Source organism: Abramis brama (genome assembly GCF_963993115.1).
Source record: "Abramis brama genome assembly, chromosome: 5".
NCBI lineage: Eukaryota > Metazoa > Chordata > Actinopteri > Cypriniformes > Leuciscidae > Abramis > Abramis brama.
The window spans coordinates 40,941,735-40,961,106 of NC_139967.1; the positions used below are offsets into that span (position 1 = coordinate 40,941,735).

At 36.8% G+C, this 19,372-nt stretch overlaps 1 protein-coding gene across 1 annotated transcript; it reads left to right on the forward strand.

The window, feature by feature from the left end:
• The first annotated feature begins 889 nt into the window (after nt 1-889).
• On the forward strand, nt 890-18,271 carry oafb (OAF homolog b). Its single transcript, XM_084115479.1, has 4 exons — nt 890-1,472; nt 8,659-8,793; nt 9,079-9,259; nt 15,132-18,271. Exons 1-4 carry the CDS (start codon nt 1,248-1,250, stop codon nt 15,392-15,394), a joined length of 804 nt encoding a protein of 267 aa, XP_083971605.1. The 5' UTR covers nt 890-1,247; the 3' UTR covers nt 15,395-18,271.
• Nucleotides 18,272-19,372: the final 1,101 nt, after the last annotated feature.

A 19,372-nucleotide genomic window follows, 5' to 3' on the forward strand; every position in this document is an offset into this window, starting at 1 on the left:
GTGTGATGCACGAGCACCAACTGTTCTAGTGAATGATGCACGCATATGAAACGCACTGCCTTCTGTGTTTACCATATGTGATGCACTCTATGTATGTGTGTGTATATGTGAATACAAGCCTACATTTTATGTGTAAAATGCCTCAGTTTTGGTTACCTAGACTTTTAATGGAGGGACAGAAACCTAAAATATCTTAATTTGTGTTTCAAAGATTAACCAAAGTCTTGTGGGTTTGGAACGACATGAGGGTGAGTAAATTAAGACAGAATTAATAGTTTTTGGAGCAAGTGGTAAGTGGTATAAAGAAATTGATAATGTCCTTTGTCTTAATGTTGGCAAGTCTGTGAATTAGATTTTTTTTATCATGATTTTAAAAGATATTGGAAAATAAATAGCTATTTTAATAGATAAAAGAGCTAATTACCTTGATAAAAAATAATAAAAATAATAATGATATTATTATTAGTAAGGGTCAAGCTTCTACTGGTTATGAAATCTGAATAATGGCACTAAATGAGACTGTTCATTAAACAAAAGCTTAACATAATGGGTTCTTCTAAGGAAAAAAATAAAAATTTCCCCATTGTGTCCCCTTATTACAGGATGCTAAACTTAATAACATTACTTTAACTGGTTGAACTCGGTTTAGTGTGTAATGCAAAAAATGAAAAAACGAAATGAAAAACCTACTTTATTTAAACTAAATAAAGAAATAAAGAATAATATTTTTAAAATTGTGCTTTATTACAATATAAAACAATGTGCATACAATGTGCATGCACCACATTTGTGAATCCAGTTAAAGGTGGCAAGTCTTGAAATCTGAGCCTGTGTCTTTAAGAAGTGGCCCCATGTAGTGTTGGGAGCCCGAGGCGCCTTCAGCCAAATTACTGAAGTTCAGAGGAAGTGACGGGGAATACAGGAGCTTTAAGAGTTACTAAAAAAAAAACTATACGCAGTGGAGAATTTCTAGAAGAAAACTTTTCGTGTATAATTAATTGTGTTTTCCGAATATCTAGGCAAAAAAAAAAAGATGAAAATTAAATTTTTGATAGAAGCGCAATTTGTTCGCGGTCATCATCGAGCTGTACAGAGCCTGTAGCCTAGTTTACCATCTCGCTTATTTTATTAACGGACATTAAACAGTAGTTTGCATTCGCTGTCCACAGTTTTGTTTAAAGTCGTTTACTTTGACGCTATGTCCCATTGTTGTGTTAAATGAGTCTGCATCCTTAGTGCCTTTTGTAATGAACGCGAGAGTGACTCTACCGGCTTCAGTCCAGATAGCGTTTGTCGTGTTTACTCTGGTATTATCGGTAAGTGTTTGCTCACAGTTGACGGTTTTTGTTCGTCTTAACGATGGTCAAATAACGGAGGAGCTGTTAGAGGCGGATAGTGAGAAGGACATTATAACAGTGGAGTTCAAGCAGGCAGACGGGACTCTCATCACATTCCTGTCTGATTTCAAGCGCGTGAGTACAAATCCAACTAAACAGAATTCAACCACAGCTGTAAATTAACTGAAATAATGCACTTTTAAATACCAGTGCAGGGGATCACTGTGTGGTAAGAAAACATGAAGTCAAGAGTGTAACAATTATGTGTTTTTTGGGACATGCACCATTGTAGTGCTTTGGAAACACCTTGGAGTAAATACCATACATGGTACAACTTTCATGTTATATCAGAGTATGTATCATGATATGCCTGTTCCATGCAAGGACCAAGGTATTTCCAAATACCCATCATACATTCTAAACAACATGGTAGTACCATGATACTTTTTGGTAGTTTTTGTAAGTGAAGCATTTTTAGTTTGTTTGTTTTAGTATCAGGGTAAACTAATTTCTAAAATCTAAAATCAGGGTAAAATCTTTAGCATAATTCTCTATCATGGGACGGTACAATATCAAAGTAGGCAATACCATAAATAGCATAACTACCATAGACTTTGAGAAGGTACAGTAAATGAAGAACAGTATAAACCTACAACAAACAAACACAATAAAGATGATTACCTCCATATAGGAGTATTGCAGTATTGAGTATTGAGTCTTATAAAATAAAATAAAAACAGTTGTTAGACTTTCATCACTCACAGCATTTTTTTCCCCACTAGACATACTTAAATGTAGAGACTTATCAGGACTTTTTTCCTGTTTGATTTTTTTCATCCATGGAAAGTTGGAGGATATCAAGCTGTTATTTGCCAGAAAGTAATGCAGCCAAATGCATGCTGTGGGCTGTATGGGGCAACATCAGGCATTATGCAAAGCAGGCAATGAAACACAGAGCTGGGAACTGGGTGGGAGCTGGGAATCATAGACTTCATAATTATATATTATACAACAATATAAATAAATTAATTGACCATTTGTGGTACATTCATTAATTACACTAATTACCTAGATATGAAAGTCATTGATACGGATGCATTTGCCAAGGCAAAATAGTGATTACCTCAAAATTAGTTTCATTTGTCTAGTTTCACTTCATCTTTTTCTAAATAAATAAATTCAAAGCAGATTTACTGAAAATCATGATGTGAATGCTTTTAATGTCTTAACATCTTTCCTTGTAGTCACATTTAGCAGGTTAGAGCTGGTTGATTACATTTTGCAGCAATAAGCAATCAAGAAGTTGAGGATAAATGCAGATCTATACTGAGGATATATGTGGGAAAAGTTAGACATACTTGTTTGTAAAGAGCTGAGCCATGATAAAGTTAAATTTTGCTTTGAAATAAAGATAAGAAAATTGAGATTTTCTATATAGTATATATCACTTACTGGTTATCCTTCTGGAAGTAGCCATCAGAAGATGGGTACACTGTGGGCATAAAGGGATGGACATGGTCAGCAACAATACTCAGGTTGGCTGTGGCATATAAACAATACTCATTTGGTACTAAGGGGACCCAAATGTGCTGAGAAAATATACCCACACCATCACACCACCACCAGCAGCCTGAACTGTTGATACAAGTCAGGATGGATCCATGCTTTGGTTTTACACCAGATTTGGCCCCCACCATCTGAATGTCGCCTCATCAGACCATGCAATATTTTTCCAACTTTCTGTTGTCCAATTTTGGTGAGCCTGTGTAAATAGTAGCCTCAGATTCCTGTTTTTGACAGGACTGGCACCGGAGTCTTCTGCTGCTGTAGCACATCTGCTTTAATGTTTGACGTGTTGTGCGTTCAGAGATGCTCTTCTGCAGACCTGGGTTGTAATGAGTGGTTATTTGAGTTACTGTTGCCTCAGCTCGAACTAGTCTGGCCATTCTCCTCTGGCATCAACAAGGCATTTTCGCCCTCAGAACTGCCGCTCACTGGGTATTTTGAAAAATGAAATTCCCAGTATCTGAAATACTCAAATACTGGCACCAACAACCATGCCAAGATAAAAGTCACTTAAATCACCTTTCTTCCCCATTCTGAACTTCAGTAGAGCGTCTTGACCATGTCTACATGCCTAAATGCACGGAGTTGCTGCCATGTGATTGGCTAATTAGGTGTTTGCATTAACAAGCATTTGAACAAGTGTACCTAATAAAGTGGCCGTTGAGCGCATATAGATAGATAGATGAGATGCCACTTTTTGTATGCCACCTTTTCTAATGCCACCTTCTCTATGATTTCATATTTCTCTGTAACAGAATCTACAGGATAATTATTTAAGTTATTTTGAGCAAATGAGTCTGGCTGACATTCACATTGCTTCAGTCGTATTCAGTGTGAATGCTGTAGTGCAGTTACCGCTGGGACGGGCGCAAAGAAAAGCAGTGTTGTCATGAAAGAGGCTGTATTTTTGGTTATGTGCATATGGGAGCAGTTGGTAGATCAGCTGATGCTCGGGGTCGTGGTAAGAGGTTACGCTTCAGTTGCATGTGCTCTGAAGAGCTGGTCTGTTTATAGTTAGACAGGGGCCTCTGCTTTGTTTTAGTGCTCATGAAATGAAGGCTTTTAAAAATGTTTTTAATTTGGTTGCCTCTCCCTGCAGTCCAAAATTACATTGTTCACATTCATTATTTCTCATTCGTCGTCAGTGGAACGTATACTGTATACTGCAAAAATATAGTAAAATCTGAAAACTGCAAAAGACCAAGACAAAATATATATATATTTATGAGTCTTTTTAATCAAAAATATTTGCAAAGCTAACCTTTGATGGAAGTAAAATTGTAGAAAAATAAAAGTAAATAAAATTGTGACATAATTATAAAGATTGTGGAGATCTGTTACAAGAGCTGCTATTTTGGCAAAGGGAAGGTGCACAGAGTAATACATTAACCCCTTAGCTGTCACCCCCCTTTTTGAGAATGGACATTAAAATGCACTATTCAAGCTTAAATGGTTGTAATTCAAGAATGCTTTGGAGTATAGACCCAAGTTTGGTCTTGTTTTAAAGGGAAAAAAATGCAGATTATTTCTGAAGTGAAAGCACTTCAAAGAATTAAAGTATGAAAAAGTTATGTAAGTTTAAATTTACATTAAATCAAATATAATTTATTTAATATTTTTCTTTTATATAAAATATATATTTTACAAAATATGTTTTACCAAAAAAATACTATCAAATCAAAGCCATATATCTAACCAAGTTGTGTTCCAAATTTGAAGTTGATATCACAAAAATTGAAGTTCCCATGAGATTTTGTTTAGGCGTATTACCAAAAATAGCCACCGGGTGTCATTGAATTCCATTGAATTTAACTGTATGCATTCTACCATAACAAATTAATACATTTCTGTCCAAATATCACTTCTGTCACAAAATATGGAACCTTGAGACTCAGACCTTTCTGACAATATGTGTTTTGTCAAGATTAAAAAATATTTTGATCATAAATTATGAAACATGACGACGCCCAAAAGGGGAGGAGCCTGATAAAATAATTTAGAGTACTGTTTCTATGGTAACACAATGTCCAATTTCAAAACAGTTTTCACAGGATGAATTCTGAGATCGTAAGCTTTCAAATGATACCTTATTTGTGATAACTACTAAAATATGTGATGTAATAAAAAAGGCAATAAAAAAAGATAATATTATATTTTAGAGGATAATATGTATATTATACTTTTTAGAGGATAATATTATTTTATAATTTTTTTTTATTGACAAATACTAGATTAAATGTTTAATTATGAACTTTTAGCATGAAAACCAAAGTTTCAATTATTAAAAGTGTGTGCGTCGACTTTTTGTGACAAACGCCAGAAACGCCTGTTATGATGTAGATTTTTTGAGGTGCGCTCTTGTCATAAATTCATCTATTACTGTTCCTGCATAAATTGTAACAAAAAACAGTGCTGAAATATCTATTAAGGAGTCTTAGACCTTTCCAACGATATATAGTTTGTCATGATTAAATTAGGATTTAATTGTAATATAGTGAAGTAAACTTAGTAAACTTAAGTATACGGGACGGTGACAGTTAAAGGGTTAAAGGGGTGCCAGTAATTGCGGCACACATTTATAAGGTTTATAAAAAAAAAATCTACTTTAATTAAGTTGTTAGTTTTTTGTAGTTAAAAAAAAAAAAAAAAAAGTCTATAAACTACAATTAAGTTTTCCCCAGCCTGTTTTTCTCAGTAATTTACCAAGGTTACCAGTGTTAAGGCCCGTTCACACCACGAACGATAACTATAATGATAACTTTCTCAGCATCCACACCAGCAGATGATATTCTGTTTTTTCTAAGCGCACACTGCAGTTTTGTCATCCGCCGTTTTGTCATCCGCCGTTTTTAATGCTCGAGCTATTTAAAGCAGGACGGATTCTGATTGGCTGTCAATGTTTTTATCGCTCATCAGATGGGAAAAAATGGCTCTAAAAAAGTGCTTCCAACGTTATTGTTTCTCTGTGCCATTATCATTATAGTTGTCGTGTGAACTCTGCTATTCTTTAATATTTAGAACAATTTTTAGAACTATGTCTTTATCTTTATCATTATAGTTATTGTGCTTGGTGTGAACTGGCCTTTAGTGGAAGACTGTATATCAGCACAGCAAAAAAAAAAAAAAAAAAAAAACTTGTTCAAGGTTTATATACTTAAACAAAATGTAAACTAACGTTAAGATATATTCTTATCTTACATCGGATCCCAAGTAAATTAATATTGTGTAAGGATTATATATTTGTACTGGACAATAATGTATGTCTGTACATATATGCTTGCCTGTTCTTCTAATTTGCATGTCCTGGAGTTTCATAGGAAAAACATCATGATAATAATATCCCCTAATTCATTGTTAAAGGATTAGTTCACCTCAGAATGTAAATTCTGTCATCATTTACTCACCCTCAAGTTGTTTCAAACCTGTATGAATTTCTTCTGCTGAACACAAAAGAAGATATTTTTAAGAATGTCGGTAACCAAACAGTTGATGTATACCTGTAACGGTCACCAGCTGGAGTGCCCTTGAGAGCCAGCAGAGGGCACTCCACACCAGACTATTATCACTCCCTCACAAACTATATTTCCCATAACTCACTGCCTGGACTCATCATCACTGATTGCATTCACTTGTGTCTCATCACCCTGTTAGTCTCAGCCTATTTATACCATGTTCACTCATTCACTGACTGCGAAGGTTTGTATGTTGTTGCACTGCATTTCTGAGCGGTTTCCCTGGTTTCATGTCTCTTGGTTTTTGGATTTTTTGCCTGTTCCGTGGATTACTCTTTTGCCTCTTACCCCTGCCAGTTTTGTTTGTTTGTTTGTTTGTTTGTTTGGACAGCCTACCTGTGTTTTGACCTATTGCCTGTATATTGGATTATGTGTCTGGATTGCCCCTTAATTAAAGCTGCATTAGGATCTCAACCTTCGTGTCTCTGAGCAGTTTGTAACAATACCATTGCTTCCATTGTGTTTTTTTCCTATTATGGAATGGGGTACAAGTACATCAACTGTCTGGTTACCGGTATTCTTCAAAATATCTTCTTTTGTGTTCAGCAGAAGAACTTCATACAGGTTTGAAGGCAAGGCAAGGCAAATTTTATTTGTATAGCGCATTTCATACACAGCAGCAATGCAATGCGCTTCACACAAAAATATGAAAATAAAAATAAAAATATGGAACTACATTCAATTTTGGCAATAGTAAAAATAATTAAAATTCTATATACACTCACCTAAAGGATTATTAGGAACACCATACTAATACTGTGTTTGACCCCCTTTCGCCTTAGAACAGCAGAACTGCCTTAATTCTACGTGGCATTGATTCAACAAGGTGCTGAAAGCATTCTTTAGAAATGTTGGCCCATATTGATAGGATAGCATCTTGCAGTTGATGGAGATTTGTGGGATGCACATCCAGGGCACGAAGCTCCCGTTCCACCACATCCCAAAGATGCTCTATTGGGTTGAGATCTGGTGACTGTGGGGGCCATTTTAGTACAGTGAACTCATTGTCATGTTCAAAAAAAACAATTTGAAATGATTCGAGCTTTGTGACATGGTGCATTATCCTGCTGGAAGTAGCAATCAGAGGATGGGTACATGGTGGTCATAAAGGGATGGACATGGTCAGAAACAATGCTCAGGTAGGCCGTGGCATTTAAACGATACCCAATTGGCACTAAGGGGCCTAAAGTGTGCCAAGAAAACATCCCCCACACCATTACACCACCAACACCAGCCTGCACAGTGGTAACAAGGCATGATGGATCCATGTTCTCATTCTGTTTACGCCAAATTCTGACTCTACCATCTGAATGTCTCAACAGAAATCGAGACTCATCAGACCAGGCAACATTTTTCCAGTCTTCAACTGTCCAATTTTGGTGAGCTCGTGCAAACTGTAGCCTCTTTTTTCTATTTGTAGAGGAGATGAGTCGTACCCATTGGGGTCTTCTGCTATTGTAGCCCATCCGCCTCAAGGTTGTGCGTGTTGTGGCTTCACAAATGCTTTGCTGCATACCTCGGTTGTAACGAGTGGTTATTTCAGTCAAAGTTGCTCTTCTATCAGCTTGAATCAGTCGGCCCATTCTCCTCTGACCTCTAGCATCAACAAGGCATTTTCGCCCACAGGACTGCCGCATACTGGATGTTTTTCCCTTTTCACACCATTCTTTGTAAACCCTAGAAATGGTTGTGCGTGAAAATCCCAGTAACTGAGCAGATTGTGAAATACTCAGACCGGCCTGTCTGGCACGAACAACCATGCCACGCTCAAAATTGCTTAAATCACCTTTCTTTCCCATTCTGACATTCAGTTTGGAGTTCAGGAGATTGTCTTGACCAGGACCACACCCCTAAATGCATTGAAGCAACTGCCATGTGATTGGTTGATTTAGATAATTGCATTAATGAGAAATTGAACAGGTGTTCCTAATAATCCTTTAGGTGAGCGTATATAAAACACCAACAAAGATTCTGTTAAAAAATTAAAAAATAAAATATGAAAATAAATATATTTATTTATTACGCATTAACTGCAGAAAGCATCTGAAAAAAGCTTGGTCTTTAGTCTAGTTTTAAAAATTGTGATAGTTGGAGCAATTGTGGAGTTGGATAGTTGAAACAACTTGAGGGTGAGTAAATGATGATAGAATTTTCATTTTGAAGTGAACTATTCCTTTAAAATGTAGGTTTGTCTTGTGACTGTGTCTATGCTCACATTTTCTATATTGTTTTTTTTCTAATAGCGTGTGAAGATCTTTCGTGCCCTGGTGCTTGGGGAGCCAGAGAAGGGCCAATCACAGTACCAGGCCCTCTGCTTCATCTTACATTTGGACCATGGAGAGCTCATCCCCAGTGAAGCCATGGCTAGACTCAGACAGGTCAAAATTTAAAAGATAAATAAAGCACCATCTGTGGCACCTTGCTGAAAAGACCAGCTTAGGCTAACTCAGGTCCAGGCTTAAAGGGACAGTTTATCCCCCAAAAATGAAAAAGTCTGGGGACAAGGCATTGCGCAGGAATACACATTAATTTTAAAGTAAAGCCACAAGCTACACAAGTATTGGACCATTGATGGTGTATTGTTAGTACTCTTAGGTATTGTGTATTATTATCAAAGTATTAAACTTATGACCGTTCTTATGATTGTTGTTTGAACTCAACAGAAAAACCCTCATTTGGTGCGGAGTGCGGAGGAGAGACGTGGTGAGGAACAGTTCACTATGAACGCGGTGCTCAACATGAGTCGCTCCTGGCACCTCAGTACTCACATACATAATGTCTGCGGGGATGCACGAGACCTTGTGTACACACGGCAGCAAGATGTCAAACACTGGCTGGACAAAGGTTAGATGAGAGGGTTGCCACTGTGTGTTCTTACACAGTTGATGCAGTGCTGTAAATGTATGTTTTAAGCCCCTTCCCTGCATGCTAAGAATTTTCAGCAATAACTGGGTCATTCTCATAAACTGTGTCATTTGTGCCTGAAAATTTCAGGAAACATTTTTCTTTCTGTAAGTTTACAGCTGAAATTTTAAGCAAATAATTATGCTTAGAATAAATATCTGAGTAAGATGTGGTAATATAATTACCAAATGTTATTATTATATTATTATTTAGTGGCCAGAAAAAAATAACTCTTTCTTATGGGTACAGTGCTACTCAAGAGCATGTAGCTGTAATCGCATCATTAAGGGGACGTTGTTTTGCAAGCAGTGACCACAGAATTCAATACTCCAATTAATGTGCACAAAAGTTTTATTTACTAAATCACGAACACATAACTAGTCTAAACATACGCATACAGACAATCGCGCATACATGGGTATCATTAACAGCGAACTAGCAGGGGAGTCTCGAGAGATGCTAAGTTATCCTGGTATATTTTTTTTGTTGATATGAAAAATCGTGTAGATTTAGCAATATAGCGGGTGTATGATGTTTATTACGATGTTATGATGAACTATATGCCTTTCTCCACTGACGTTCGGAGTTGTTCAAAGCGTTTCTGATGATTGTTAGAAGGCAGACTGAGATGGTAAATGGGAACATAGTTTGTGTAACATTAGCAACACATTATTAGCTGTTTGATAACATAGTCAAGCAAAAGGCTTATAATATTAATTACTGTTATGTAGACGTGCCGGTATTCGGTAATGCGATAAATCGCGGTAATGAATGTAGCCTACACTATATTGTTATCGCGGGCACTCCAAAATACCGTGAAAAATAATAGATCCAAATTCAGATGTTTAGAACGCGCATTAGCTAATTTTCCATCAATCGCTTAAAAAAACACTGTGTATATGCTGCGCAAAACACGTGCGCACTCTGATGTAAACAATCCCCACATGTCATGAAGCACTGTGTGCATGCGGCGCAGTGCGCACTCTAGTCTAAAGCCTTGTTTATACTTTCGCCTGGCTCCGCAGCGCGAGTCTCCGCAGACTGCGCGCGCACTTCCCCAAACGGACGAGGCGTTTATACTTGACGCGCTCGCCGTTGTACTATTCTTTGAAACGATAGGGGGCGACTCGAGTAATTGTCCTCTAAACCATCAGGAATCAGCGGTGAGAAGAAGAAAGCTATACACACGTGACAATGTTTATTTTTATACACCACTACCAATACCACACTACAAAAAGAATCGTGTAAAACTCAGTAAACCCTGAGATTATTACTCGTGACAATAAAACAAAATATATGGATATGAGATGTGCATACAACATAACTAAATTAACGATCTCTTACATATTTTCTAATTTCACTAACATTTTATTAAGTTTCGTGAACATTTTTATTAAACATGGACCTTTATGTTCATTAAAAAATACTTTGTATGCTATTGTATGCTCATTTTTTAAATGACACCGCCAGGCGAAATTGGGTCTTGCGAACCCAACGCGCACGACCGCCCACACCGCAATGACGTCACCTTCGCGCTCGTGCGGACGCGTCGAGTATAAACCAGGCTTAAGGCCAATTTATACTTCTGCGTCGGACCTACACCGGAGCCTCTACGCTGTAGGCAACGCGTTGGTTTTCATTTATACTTCTGCGTCGTTGTATGCGTTCACGCGCGCAGGGGGAGCATGTGAAACCCGAGGGAGCGGTCCTAGCAGACCAATCACAGCGCTTGCGTCCGCGTAGAGTTGACGCGTTGTTAAGGCTGATTTATACTTCTGCGTTGGACCTACGCCGGAGCCTCTACGCTGTAGGCAACGCGTTGGTTTTCATTTATACTTCTGCGTCGTTGTCCGCGTTGACGCGCGCAGAGGGAGCATTTGAAACCCGAGGGAGCGGTCCTAGCAGACCAATCACAGCGCTTGCGTCCGCGTAGAGTTGACGCGTTGTTACATTTTTGGAGAGGTGCACGTCAGGGTACGGCGAAGGGTACGCGCGCTACACACAGCCTACGACGTAGCTACGGCGTGAGTTCGACGCAGAAGTATAAATTGGGCTTTACATTTTTGGAGAGGTGCACGTCAGGGTACACCGAAGGGTACGCGCGCTACACACAGCCTACGATGTAGCTACGGCATAAGTTCGACGCAGAAGTATAAATTGGGCTTTAATGTAAACAATTCTCACATGGAGAAGAAGCACGGTGGAAAGAGGGACACTGCCGACGATTTATCCCCCTTCTAAAAGCAGGGTTGCCAACTCTACGCATTCACCGTGAGATTTACGCAATTGACACTTTTCACACGCTCTCGCACCACACATCCATTTTCTCACGCAGAGAAAAATCGCGGAGCAAAGAGGACACTGACACCGACAGACTAGACAGAGCAGGTTACTTTTGATATGAAAAAAATTATCACCTCTCAGGTTCTGTCCATTTTATTACGAAATTCAGACAATAAATACCGTTTTGGCGCTTGTAAATGTGACGTGACAGATCGCTGTAGGCTAGTAGCGCCTCAGTTCAAGTAAACCGATCATCTGTTACTTTTTATTTAAAGATACAGTACAACTTACTGAAAGATATATATGCCTCATCCATAATATCGATCAATCAGTGTTTTTCAGCCACGGAAAGGTCAATAAAACTGCAGGATAACTAGGTCACAGAACCTTACATTTACCTCAGGAAAGCCATTTAATGACCATAGCACGTTAGTTGACTAGAAAAAATAGCTATAGAGAGGAGTATTTTGCTAAATATGTGCACTATAGTACATTATTATATTTTTACTTGTGTCATTACATAATTGTTATTATAATGAAAACCGCATTATATTTAATTTAATTTGTTATTTTTAACCTTTAATAATATCAGCTGACAGGGCTCTCTGTATGTTTACAGCATTATGTGACGTATTTTTTCTTCAGAAAAATTAACATGTAGTCTATCTACTGTAGCCTACGTAATATTAAATATAAATAAATTTTATCCAAAGAGTCAATATTGAATCAACATTGAAATCAAATCCAAGAATTGAATTGGAATCGTGAAAATTGTGTTAAGCAATAATACAAACAGTAACCATACCAGTCATTGTACCATGTAAACATTGTAACATGTTGTCACTAAACTTAATACAATTCTGTTTAGTTACCAAATGTTTTGACAATCACAATTACACCTATTGTGATGCAAGTTGTTTTTTTACATCCCCCCCCAATCCATCCATTTCTCTTGTGCAATTAAAATATCGTGATGATACCATATACCGTGATAAAAGCTCAATCAATTAATCGCAGCATGAAAATTTGATACCAGCACATGCCTACTGTTATGTGTCCGACATTGTAAATACCTTATGTAAATACCCAATATGTGATACCTTTGTGTAGCTTTTACCTCAGAAAGTTAGCCGAGTGAATCCGTGAGCTGGCATGAGTGGAAGCGGGGCTAATTAGCATATCCATGGATCCGCGTATACTAAAGAAAAAACGTTTAAATATGTAAGATGAGTTTTAAGGAATAAAATGATTGACTACAGGGGGACTTTAACTTCCACAGAGGTCACACCTCTCGAGTTTGGCTTGACCCACTGAGAAAGGTGTAATTTTGAAGTGGGAAAAGCTGATTCATTTGGATAATCAGAGTGGGCTGGCAGTTTGGTGTCCCTTCATTCTCTGAATTAATAAAACAAGCATCCAATACATGCTATGAGAAGGTGATGTAAACCAAAGTGTAAGATACTAAACAGGATTATTTTGATATCAAGCATGATATAGATGAGGTTTCATTAACTAGTAGTTCTATCATAAGACATGCATAAAACAGTATACAATACAACAAATGACAATTTACAAAACAGTAATAATACACACAATTTCCTAATGATATGCATGTTTATTCATAGAAAGGTTTGTCAATGAATTAATGGAGAGAAGTCCGTTTTATGGGCCTATGTCTTATCTTCCCAATGGCCTTTGCTGTTGCATGTGGCCACCTTCCTTTTTTTTTTTAATGTCGTAACCTAAGGGTGGGGGGAAAATCGATTCACATATGAATCGCGATTCTATTTTATGGCGATTAGCATCGATTCACAAATTGTAAAAATCGATATTTCTAAAGTGTTACATTTCTTAAACTTTGCTGTACTACTTAAAGTTATTGGCACATTGAAGTGTTATTAATCACAATAAGCAGCAATTCAGCAATCCAGTTCTCTTTCACATTTGAATGGTCTAATACACACAATTATGTCAAAATGCACATCATGTGAAGTATTCGCATAAACACAGTCTGTTATGTCTTACGTCAGGGAACGACAACTGGCGGCTTTTGGCCCGCGAGGAATATTTTCTGGCCCGCCGGATTAATTTGGAAGTCCTAAATGCTGCACAAAACTCTTCCAATACTTGAGAAAAGCCGTAGTCGCGCGGCGATTTCACCGCCGCATACTGTGTGAAACGCACATAGGGAATCATGCGGCGCGGGATTACATTTTAAAGTAGGCTATAACTGTACGTTCAAACCGGACGCGAATAGCGCGTCAAATTCGCGCCTGCCGCGTCTAGTTATACGCTTGACCACTTTGTGTCCATTCGCGCGTCAAAAGACGGTAGCGGTCAGAACTCTGGTTTACTTTGGACGGAGCGGGCGGTCTGACTGACAATAGCCCACTCCCGACATCTTTTGACAGCGTATCCGCACTTAACTCTGAACACCTGTAGGCTACACCTAGCTCTGAGGAGCTGTTTGGTACTGAAACCATTGTCAGTCAACAACATTCTTTTTTTGCAAGGATGTTTGAAATAATTCGGCAGAAAATAGCCTACTTCATTTGTCAGTAGGGCAATATGATTTTCGTTTATGTTGCTTAGAAATTTGAGTGATTTGAGTGTGTATGTGTGTGTCCCGAATAAATAATAATAATAATAATAAAAAGGAATAAAGTTCCAAAGTCGGACTGTAAGCGAATGAGGCATGATTCACACCTTAAATGGCTGTAATCTGTTACCACAATAGTACTTGATCTGTTTAAAATGATTTCCTTGATATATGCTTAAGGTGTTAAATTCAAAATATAAAAAAATCTAAATTAACATTAGTCTAATCCAGTAATTAATTTTTTCTATTTTTGATCTGAGCACAATCAGAAAACCCGTCGTTATCCGTTTTTTCATTTTAGTTCAGGAAATAAATAATGGAAAAACAAGTCGTTTTTCATCTTTTTATTTTTGGTTTTAATTTGAAAAAACGATTGAACGAATGACGGTGACGGACCCATCATATTCTGCGATTATAGGCCTATATAAGAGTATTTAATTTGTATCCATGGGCCTACTCTGTGTAGCTGGCCCGCCACCTGGCTAAAAAAAATATTGGCCCGCGGCCAAAGTTACTTGCCGACCCCTGTCCTACGTGAATGTAAACCGAAGAAAATCAGATGTGTAAGAGTATTTTACATCTTAAGTCACCATCTTAAATAGGCATTTGTTTTATAATATTAGGTTGAAATTGTATAACTTCTTTCGAAAACATTTGTACCGACCCCAAACTTTTGAACAACAGTGTATGTATTTTTTTTAGTCAGTCTGTCAGTCAGTCAATTTATATATTTTATATTATACAGTTTGTACCTCTGTTACATTCAAAATGTTTTTGGTTTAAAATGAATAATTATGCACTTAACCTGCAAATACCATGACCACTCAGTACTAGATAAAGTCTACATTTTTCTGCTTTGTGCCAAGAAACATTTTTTTTTTTCCGTTGCATTATTTTTTTTTTTTTAACCCATTTCATTTTTCTTTACAGGGGTGGAAGGTTCAATATTTGAAGTCTTTCCCCAGAGTCTGAATGTGAGTGGCTTGCAGAGCTGCAGCTCCACAACAGACCCATGGCAGCCCTGCACCTGCACTTACAGGTTAAACCTGGAGTGGTTCCCCTGCCAGCTGAAGTACTGCCGGGGTCAGGGGTCCAACCCCTACAAGTGTGGCATTAAGAGCTGCAGCAAAGGCTACCGGTTTGACTTCTACACACACCATAAACACCTGTGCCTTTGGGATGAGGACACTTAGTACCACCTAAGAGAAAGGAAACTTGTTTTTTTTTTTTTTTTTTTTTATGGGAAACATGCTTTTGTAAGGTACTCTACAACAAAGCAGAAGTTTACTTGTACCTCAAGGAAATTTTTTGATAATGAGATTATCTAGATATTACTTGTGCGCTTCAAGGTATTGAAAGCAACTAAACATTTTGTTTCAACAGGGAACTTTCTCTGAATTTTATGCATTGAGTGAAAGAATGGATTGTCAAGCCATTTGTCTTTTCACATTTGGGCATCACTACAATGATTCCTCAGGGCAGAAAATTCTGTTTTAATGATTAACTTGTATGTTTAGTTCTGCTTTAGGATGGCTGTCTTATAGCTCTTGTTTTCATTCCGTTTAGTTTTTACATTGCTGACTGAATTTTTTACATGTTAAAATATTTGAATGTTAAAGTATTAGCTTTCCATAACATTCTTTTAGTTGAGGATATAATTAGTATAAAGGAGAGTATTTTGATAAATATGTACAAAATGTTTACAATATGAAGTCTGAATGTTGCAAAATGTTGCCTTCACTTTATGTTGTGTTTAATAAGCTTATGATTCTGCTTACTGCATTGTCTTGTCATGCAATAATCTGCAACAGTTTGACTGCTGCAAAATAACATTTGACTGTTTACAATATTGTCATACACGTTTTCAAAACAATTCACATTTTTGCTCTCCTGTTTATGAAGCTAAGAGTGCAAAGCTGTAACAAAAGGTCTAAGTGGTAGCTAAGACATTGTCTCTGAACATATTGTGAAGTCTATTTATTGCAAATTTATTCAGTAGATGCCAAATTTCTTATTCTCAGCTAAGTTGCCCTCTATAGCCATGACTAATTCTAATTTACATTTCAATTGCAGCTGTCTTATGAAGAGTCTTTTGCTTTGGTTTGTGATATACAACATGAAGCTTTGGTCTGGCTTTGCATTCTGAAGATATGGCCCAGTATTCTCATCTCTTGTTCTCTGCTCTCTTGTGCCTTCATCTTGATGTTGTCTGCTATTTTCTCAGATTTATATTTTTAGACCCTTTTCTTTAATTGTAGTGTGAAAATATTTACAAGATGAAGTATTTGTAATGGGTTAATTTTGGTTCTGTATGCCAAATAATTTCAACACTCAACAGAAGAAAAGAAAAAAGTAAAGCGTTCTGTTGTGTTGTACTACCAGTTTTGGGGAAAGTAACTTTTAAAAGAAATGCATTACGATGTTGTGTTATTCCCTTAAAAAAAGTGACAAACTGCATTACTTAGTTACTTTTTTGTAAGTAGTGTGTTACGTTACATTTGTGTTACTTTTCTCATCTGGGCTGGGATTTCTTGTTTGTTTTTTAATAGCAAAAAAAGTTATATTTTTCGCTAATGTAAAGCCTGTCCAAATACCCACACTTGCAGTCTTTGCATTTGACTATTTGTGTACTTGCATGGCATATTTTCTGTAATTTGCCCATGTGTTCAAGTCAAGTCACATTTATTTATATAGCGCTTTTTACAATACAGATTGTTTCAAAATAGCTTTACAGAAATACAGTAACAGGAAAATGCAACAAAGTTTGTTTCCAGAATAAAAGAGAGTCACAGTCCAGCTTAAGTAAGTTCAGTGATGTTTAATTTTGTTGTAAAAGAAAGTTATTAATTTAGTTCATTAATATATAGCCGCTCTGGAGAAAACCGTGATGTCATCGTCCAGCTCAGTTCAGTTCTCATATAATAGTGTCAATGCAGGCAGATCAATATTATTGTTGAATATTAATATTGACCCTGGATCACAAAACCAGTCATAAGTCGCACGGGCATATTTGTGGCAATAGCTAACAATACATTGTATGGGTCCAAATTATCGATTTTTCTTTCATGCCAAAAATCATTAGGCTATTGAGTAAAGATCATGTTCCATGAAAATATTTTGTAAATTTCCTACCGTAAATATATAAACATTTATTTTTGTGAGTCAATGCAGCACAATCGCGAACATAAAACTTTAAAGGCGATTTTCTCAATGTTTTGAATATGTTTTTTTGTTTGTTTTTTTTGCACCCTCAGATTCCAGATTTCAAATAGTTGTATCTCGGCCAAATATTGTCCTATCCTTGACCCATGTGACTGGTTTTGTGGTCCAGGGTCACACTTAATGTTTTACTACCAAATTATTAGTAATATTGAATTAATTTAATTTACAGTGGAATGTTTTCCTTGAAATCTCGTGATTTCGGGGCACATGAGTTCCTGAACATGATGTATGATGGGATACGCTTGGCCTCGGATACTGTGTGGGTTTAGTGTGTTAAGGGCACTGACAGTCCTGCACTCTTAATTCCTTTTGCGTGCACGTGCTCTCAATTGGACAAGACTACAAGTGTGGGTATTTGGACTGGCCCACTCTTACTTATGCAATAAAAACCAAAAGGTCAGCTGCAAAGACATTGGTTAATAAAGTGAGATTAAATACATAAAGTACATTTTCGTAATTTTACGTTTAATTTTTGCAGGTTTACATTTCACTGTTTTTATTCATTTTGATTATTCTGAATCTGTATTTGTGTAAGAGATGAGTAAATGCATGCTCACATTTAGTCTAGAACTACGGTAACCATGTTTACACAATGACTGCGTCCGAAATCGCATACTGTCTTGAGTAGATACTTATTTTGAATAAGTAATTACTTCACAAGCGCTAAAAAAGTATGTTCTATATGAATGTGTGTAGAATGATTGTATATTCGCCATGTTGTCATTATCATGTGACCTACCAGCTCACTGCCATTCATAACTTCTCTCCTCATTTCTCTCTGCATGGGGACATGAGGTGTCAGTCAATAAATGAAAATGAAATGAAATAACCCACCAAGCAAAAGTCGTCATTTCACAGTCTAGGTTAACTATAGACCCTAGCCAACTATAGACTTCTAGCCAAAATAACTTTGAATTTGGCTACATGTCGTTTTTGCCAAAATAACTTGCGAGATGTATGATATTCCATCATGTAAGCAAAGTAAACAGTGATTACAAGGTGTTTGGTTTAATTTCTTCACTCATTTCATTTCTTTATCTAACTGATGACTAGTCTATTCCTGGGTTATGGTTTAGACGTCTATTACATTTTTACTGACAGGCCAAATTTTTATTTTACTAGCACTTTGGCACTAATTTCAGAACCCTAATGTCTTTTTCAACACTAGACTCAAAAAGGTCTTTACTTGTAACACAGGCTGCCCAATGGTCAAAACATTGCATTGTGCATTCATATCTTTAAATAAACCTTTAACTTGGAGAACCATTGGTTCAAATACCTTAGTGTGATATGCCATAGCAACACTAATTTTGATTGTCCACAAGACACTGATAGTTTCACTGTATAGTTGTTCATACAATCATTAAATATTCTAGCGCAATATATTTTAAACAAGTATTATCATTATGGTACTACATGTAAATAATCACAGAAGAAAGAATACTAAAGACAATCATTTAACAAAATCTGAAATTTATTGATGAAATATAATCCCTAGTAAGGATTTGGCAGTATTGGGAAAAGCAATTAAAAAGGCCTGCTTACTGTTCTGTAAAATCTGAAAATATGGTTTGGAAAAGTGGTACAGTACATGGGACAACAGTTTCTGAAGATTATGATGATGCAATTTTCCACACATAATGAAGTCCAGTTGGTTCATGTGGTAATTTGGTGTCAGTGATTCTCATTATCCTTAAATTTTTTCATGAACTAAACATTAATTAAACTCAGTTTCCAACTATTAGTAATGCAACAGTTAGGCCTACTTATTTTAAGCAGTTGTATCAACAGAGAAATTACTGTCAAAATGGTCTAAGATTAAAATGCTCTTTCTAAGTATCATGTCAAAAACCTACTTAAACATAGAAAGTAAATGTGTTTCTTAGCTTGTGAAATTGACAAATTAAACTAAAATGACTGATGCACAAAGATTGTCACTGTAAAAAATC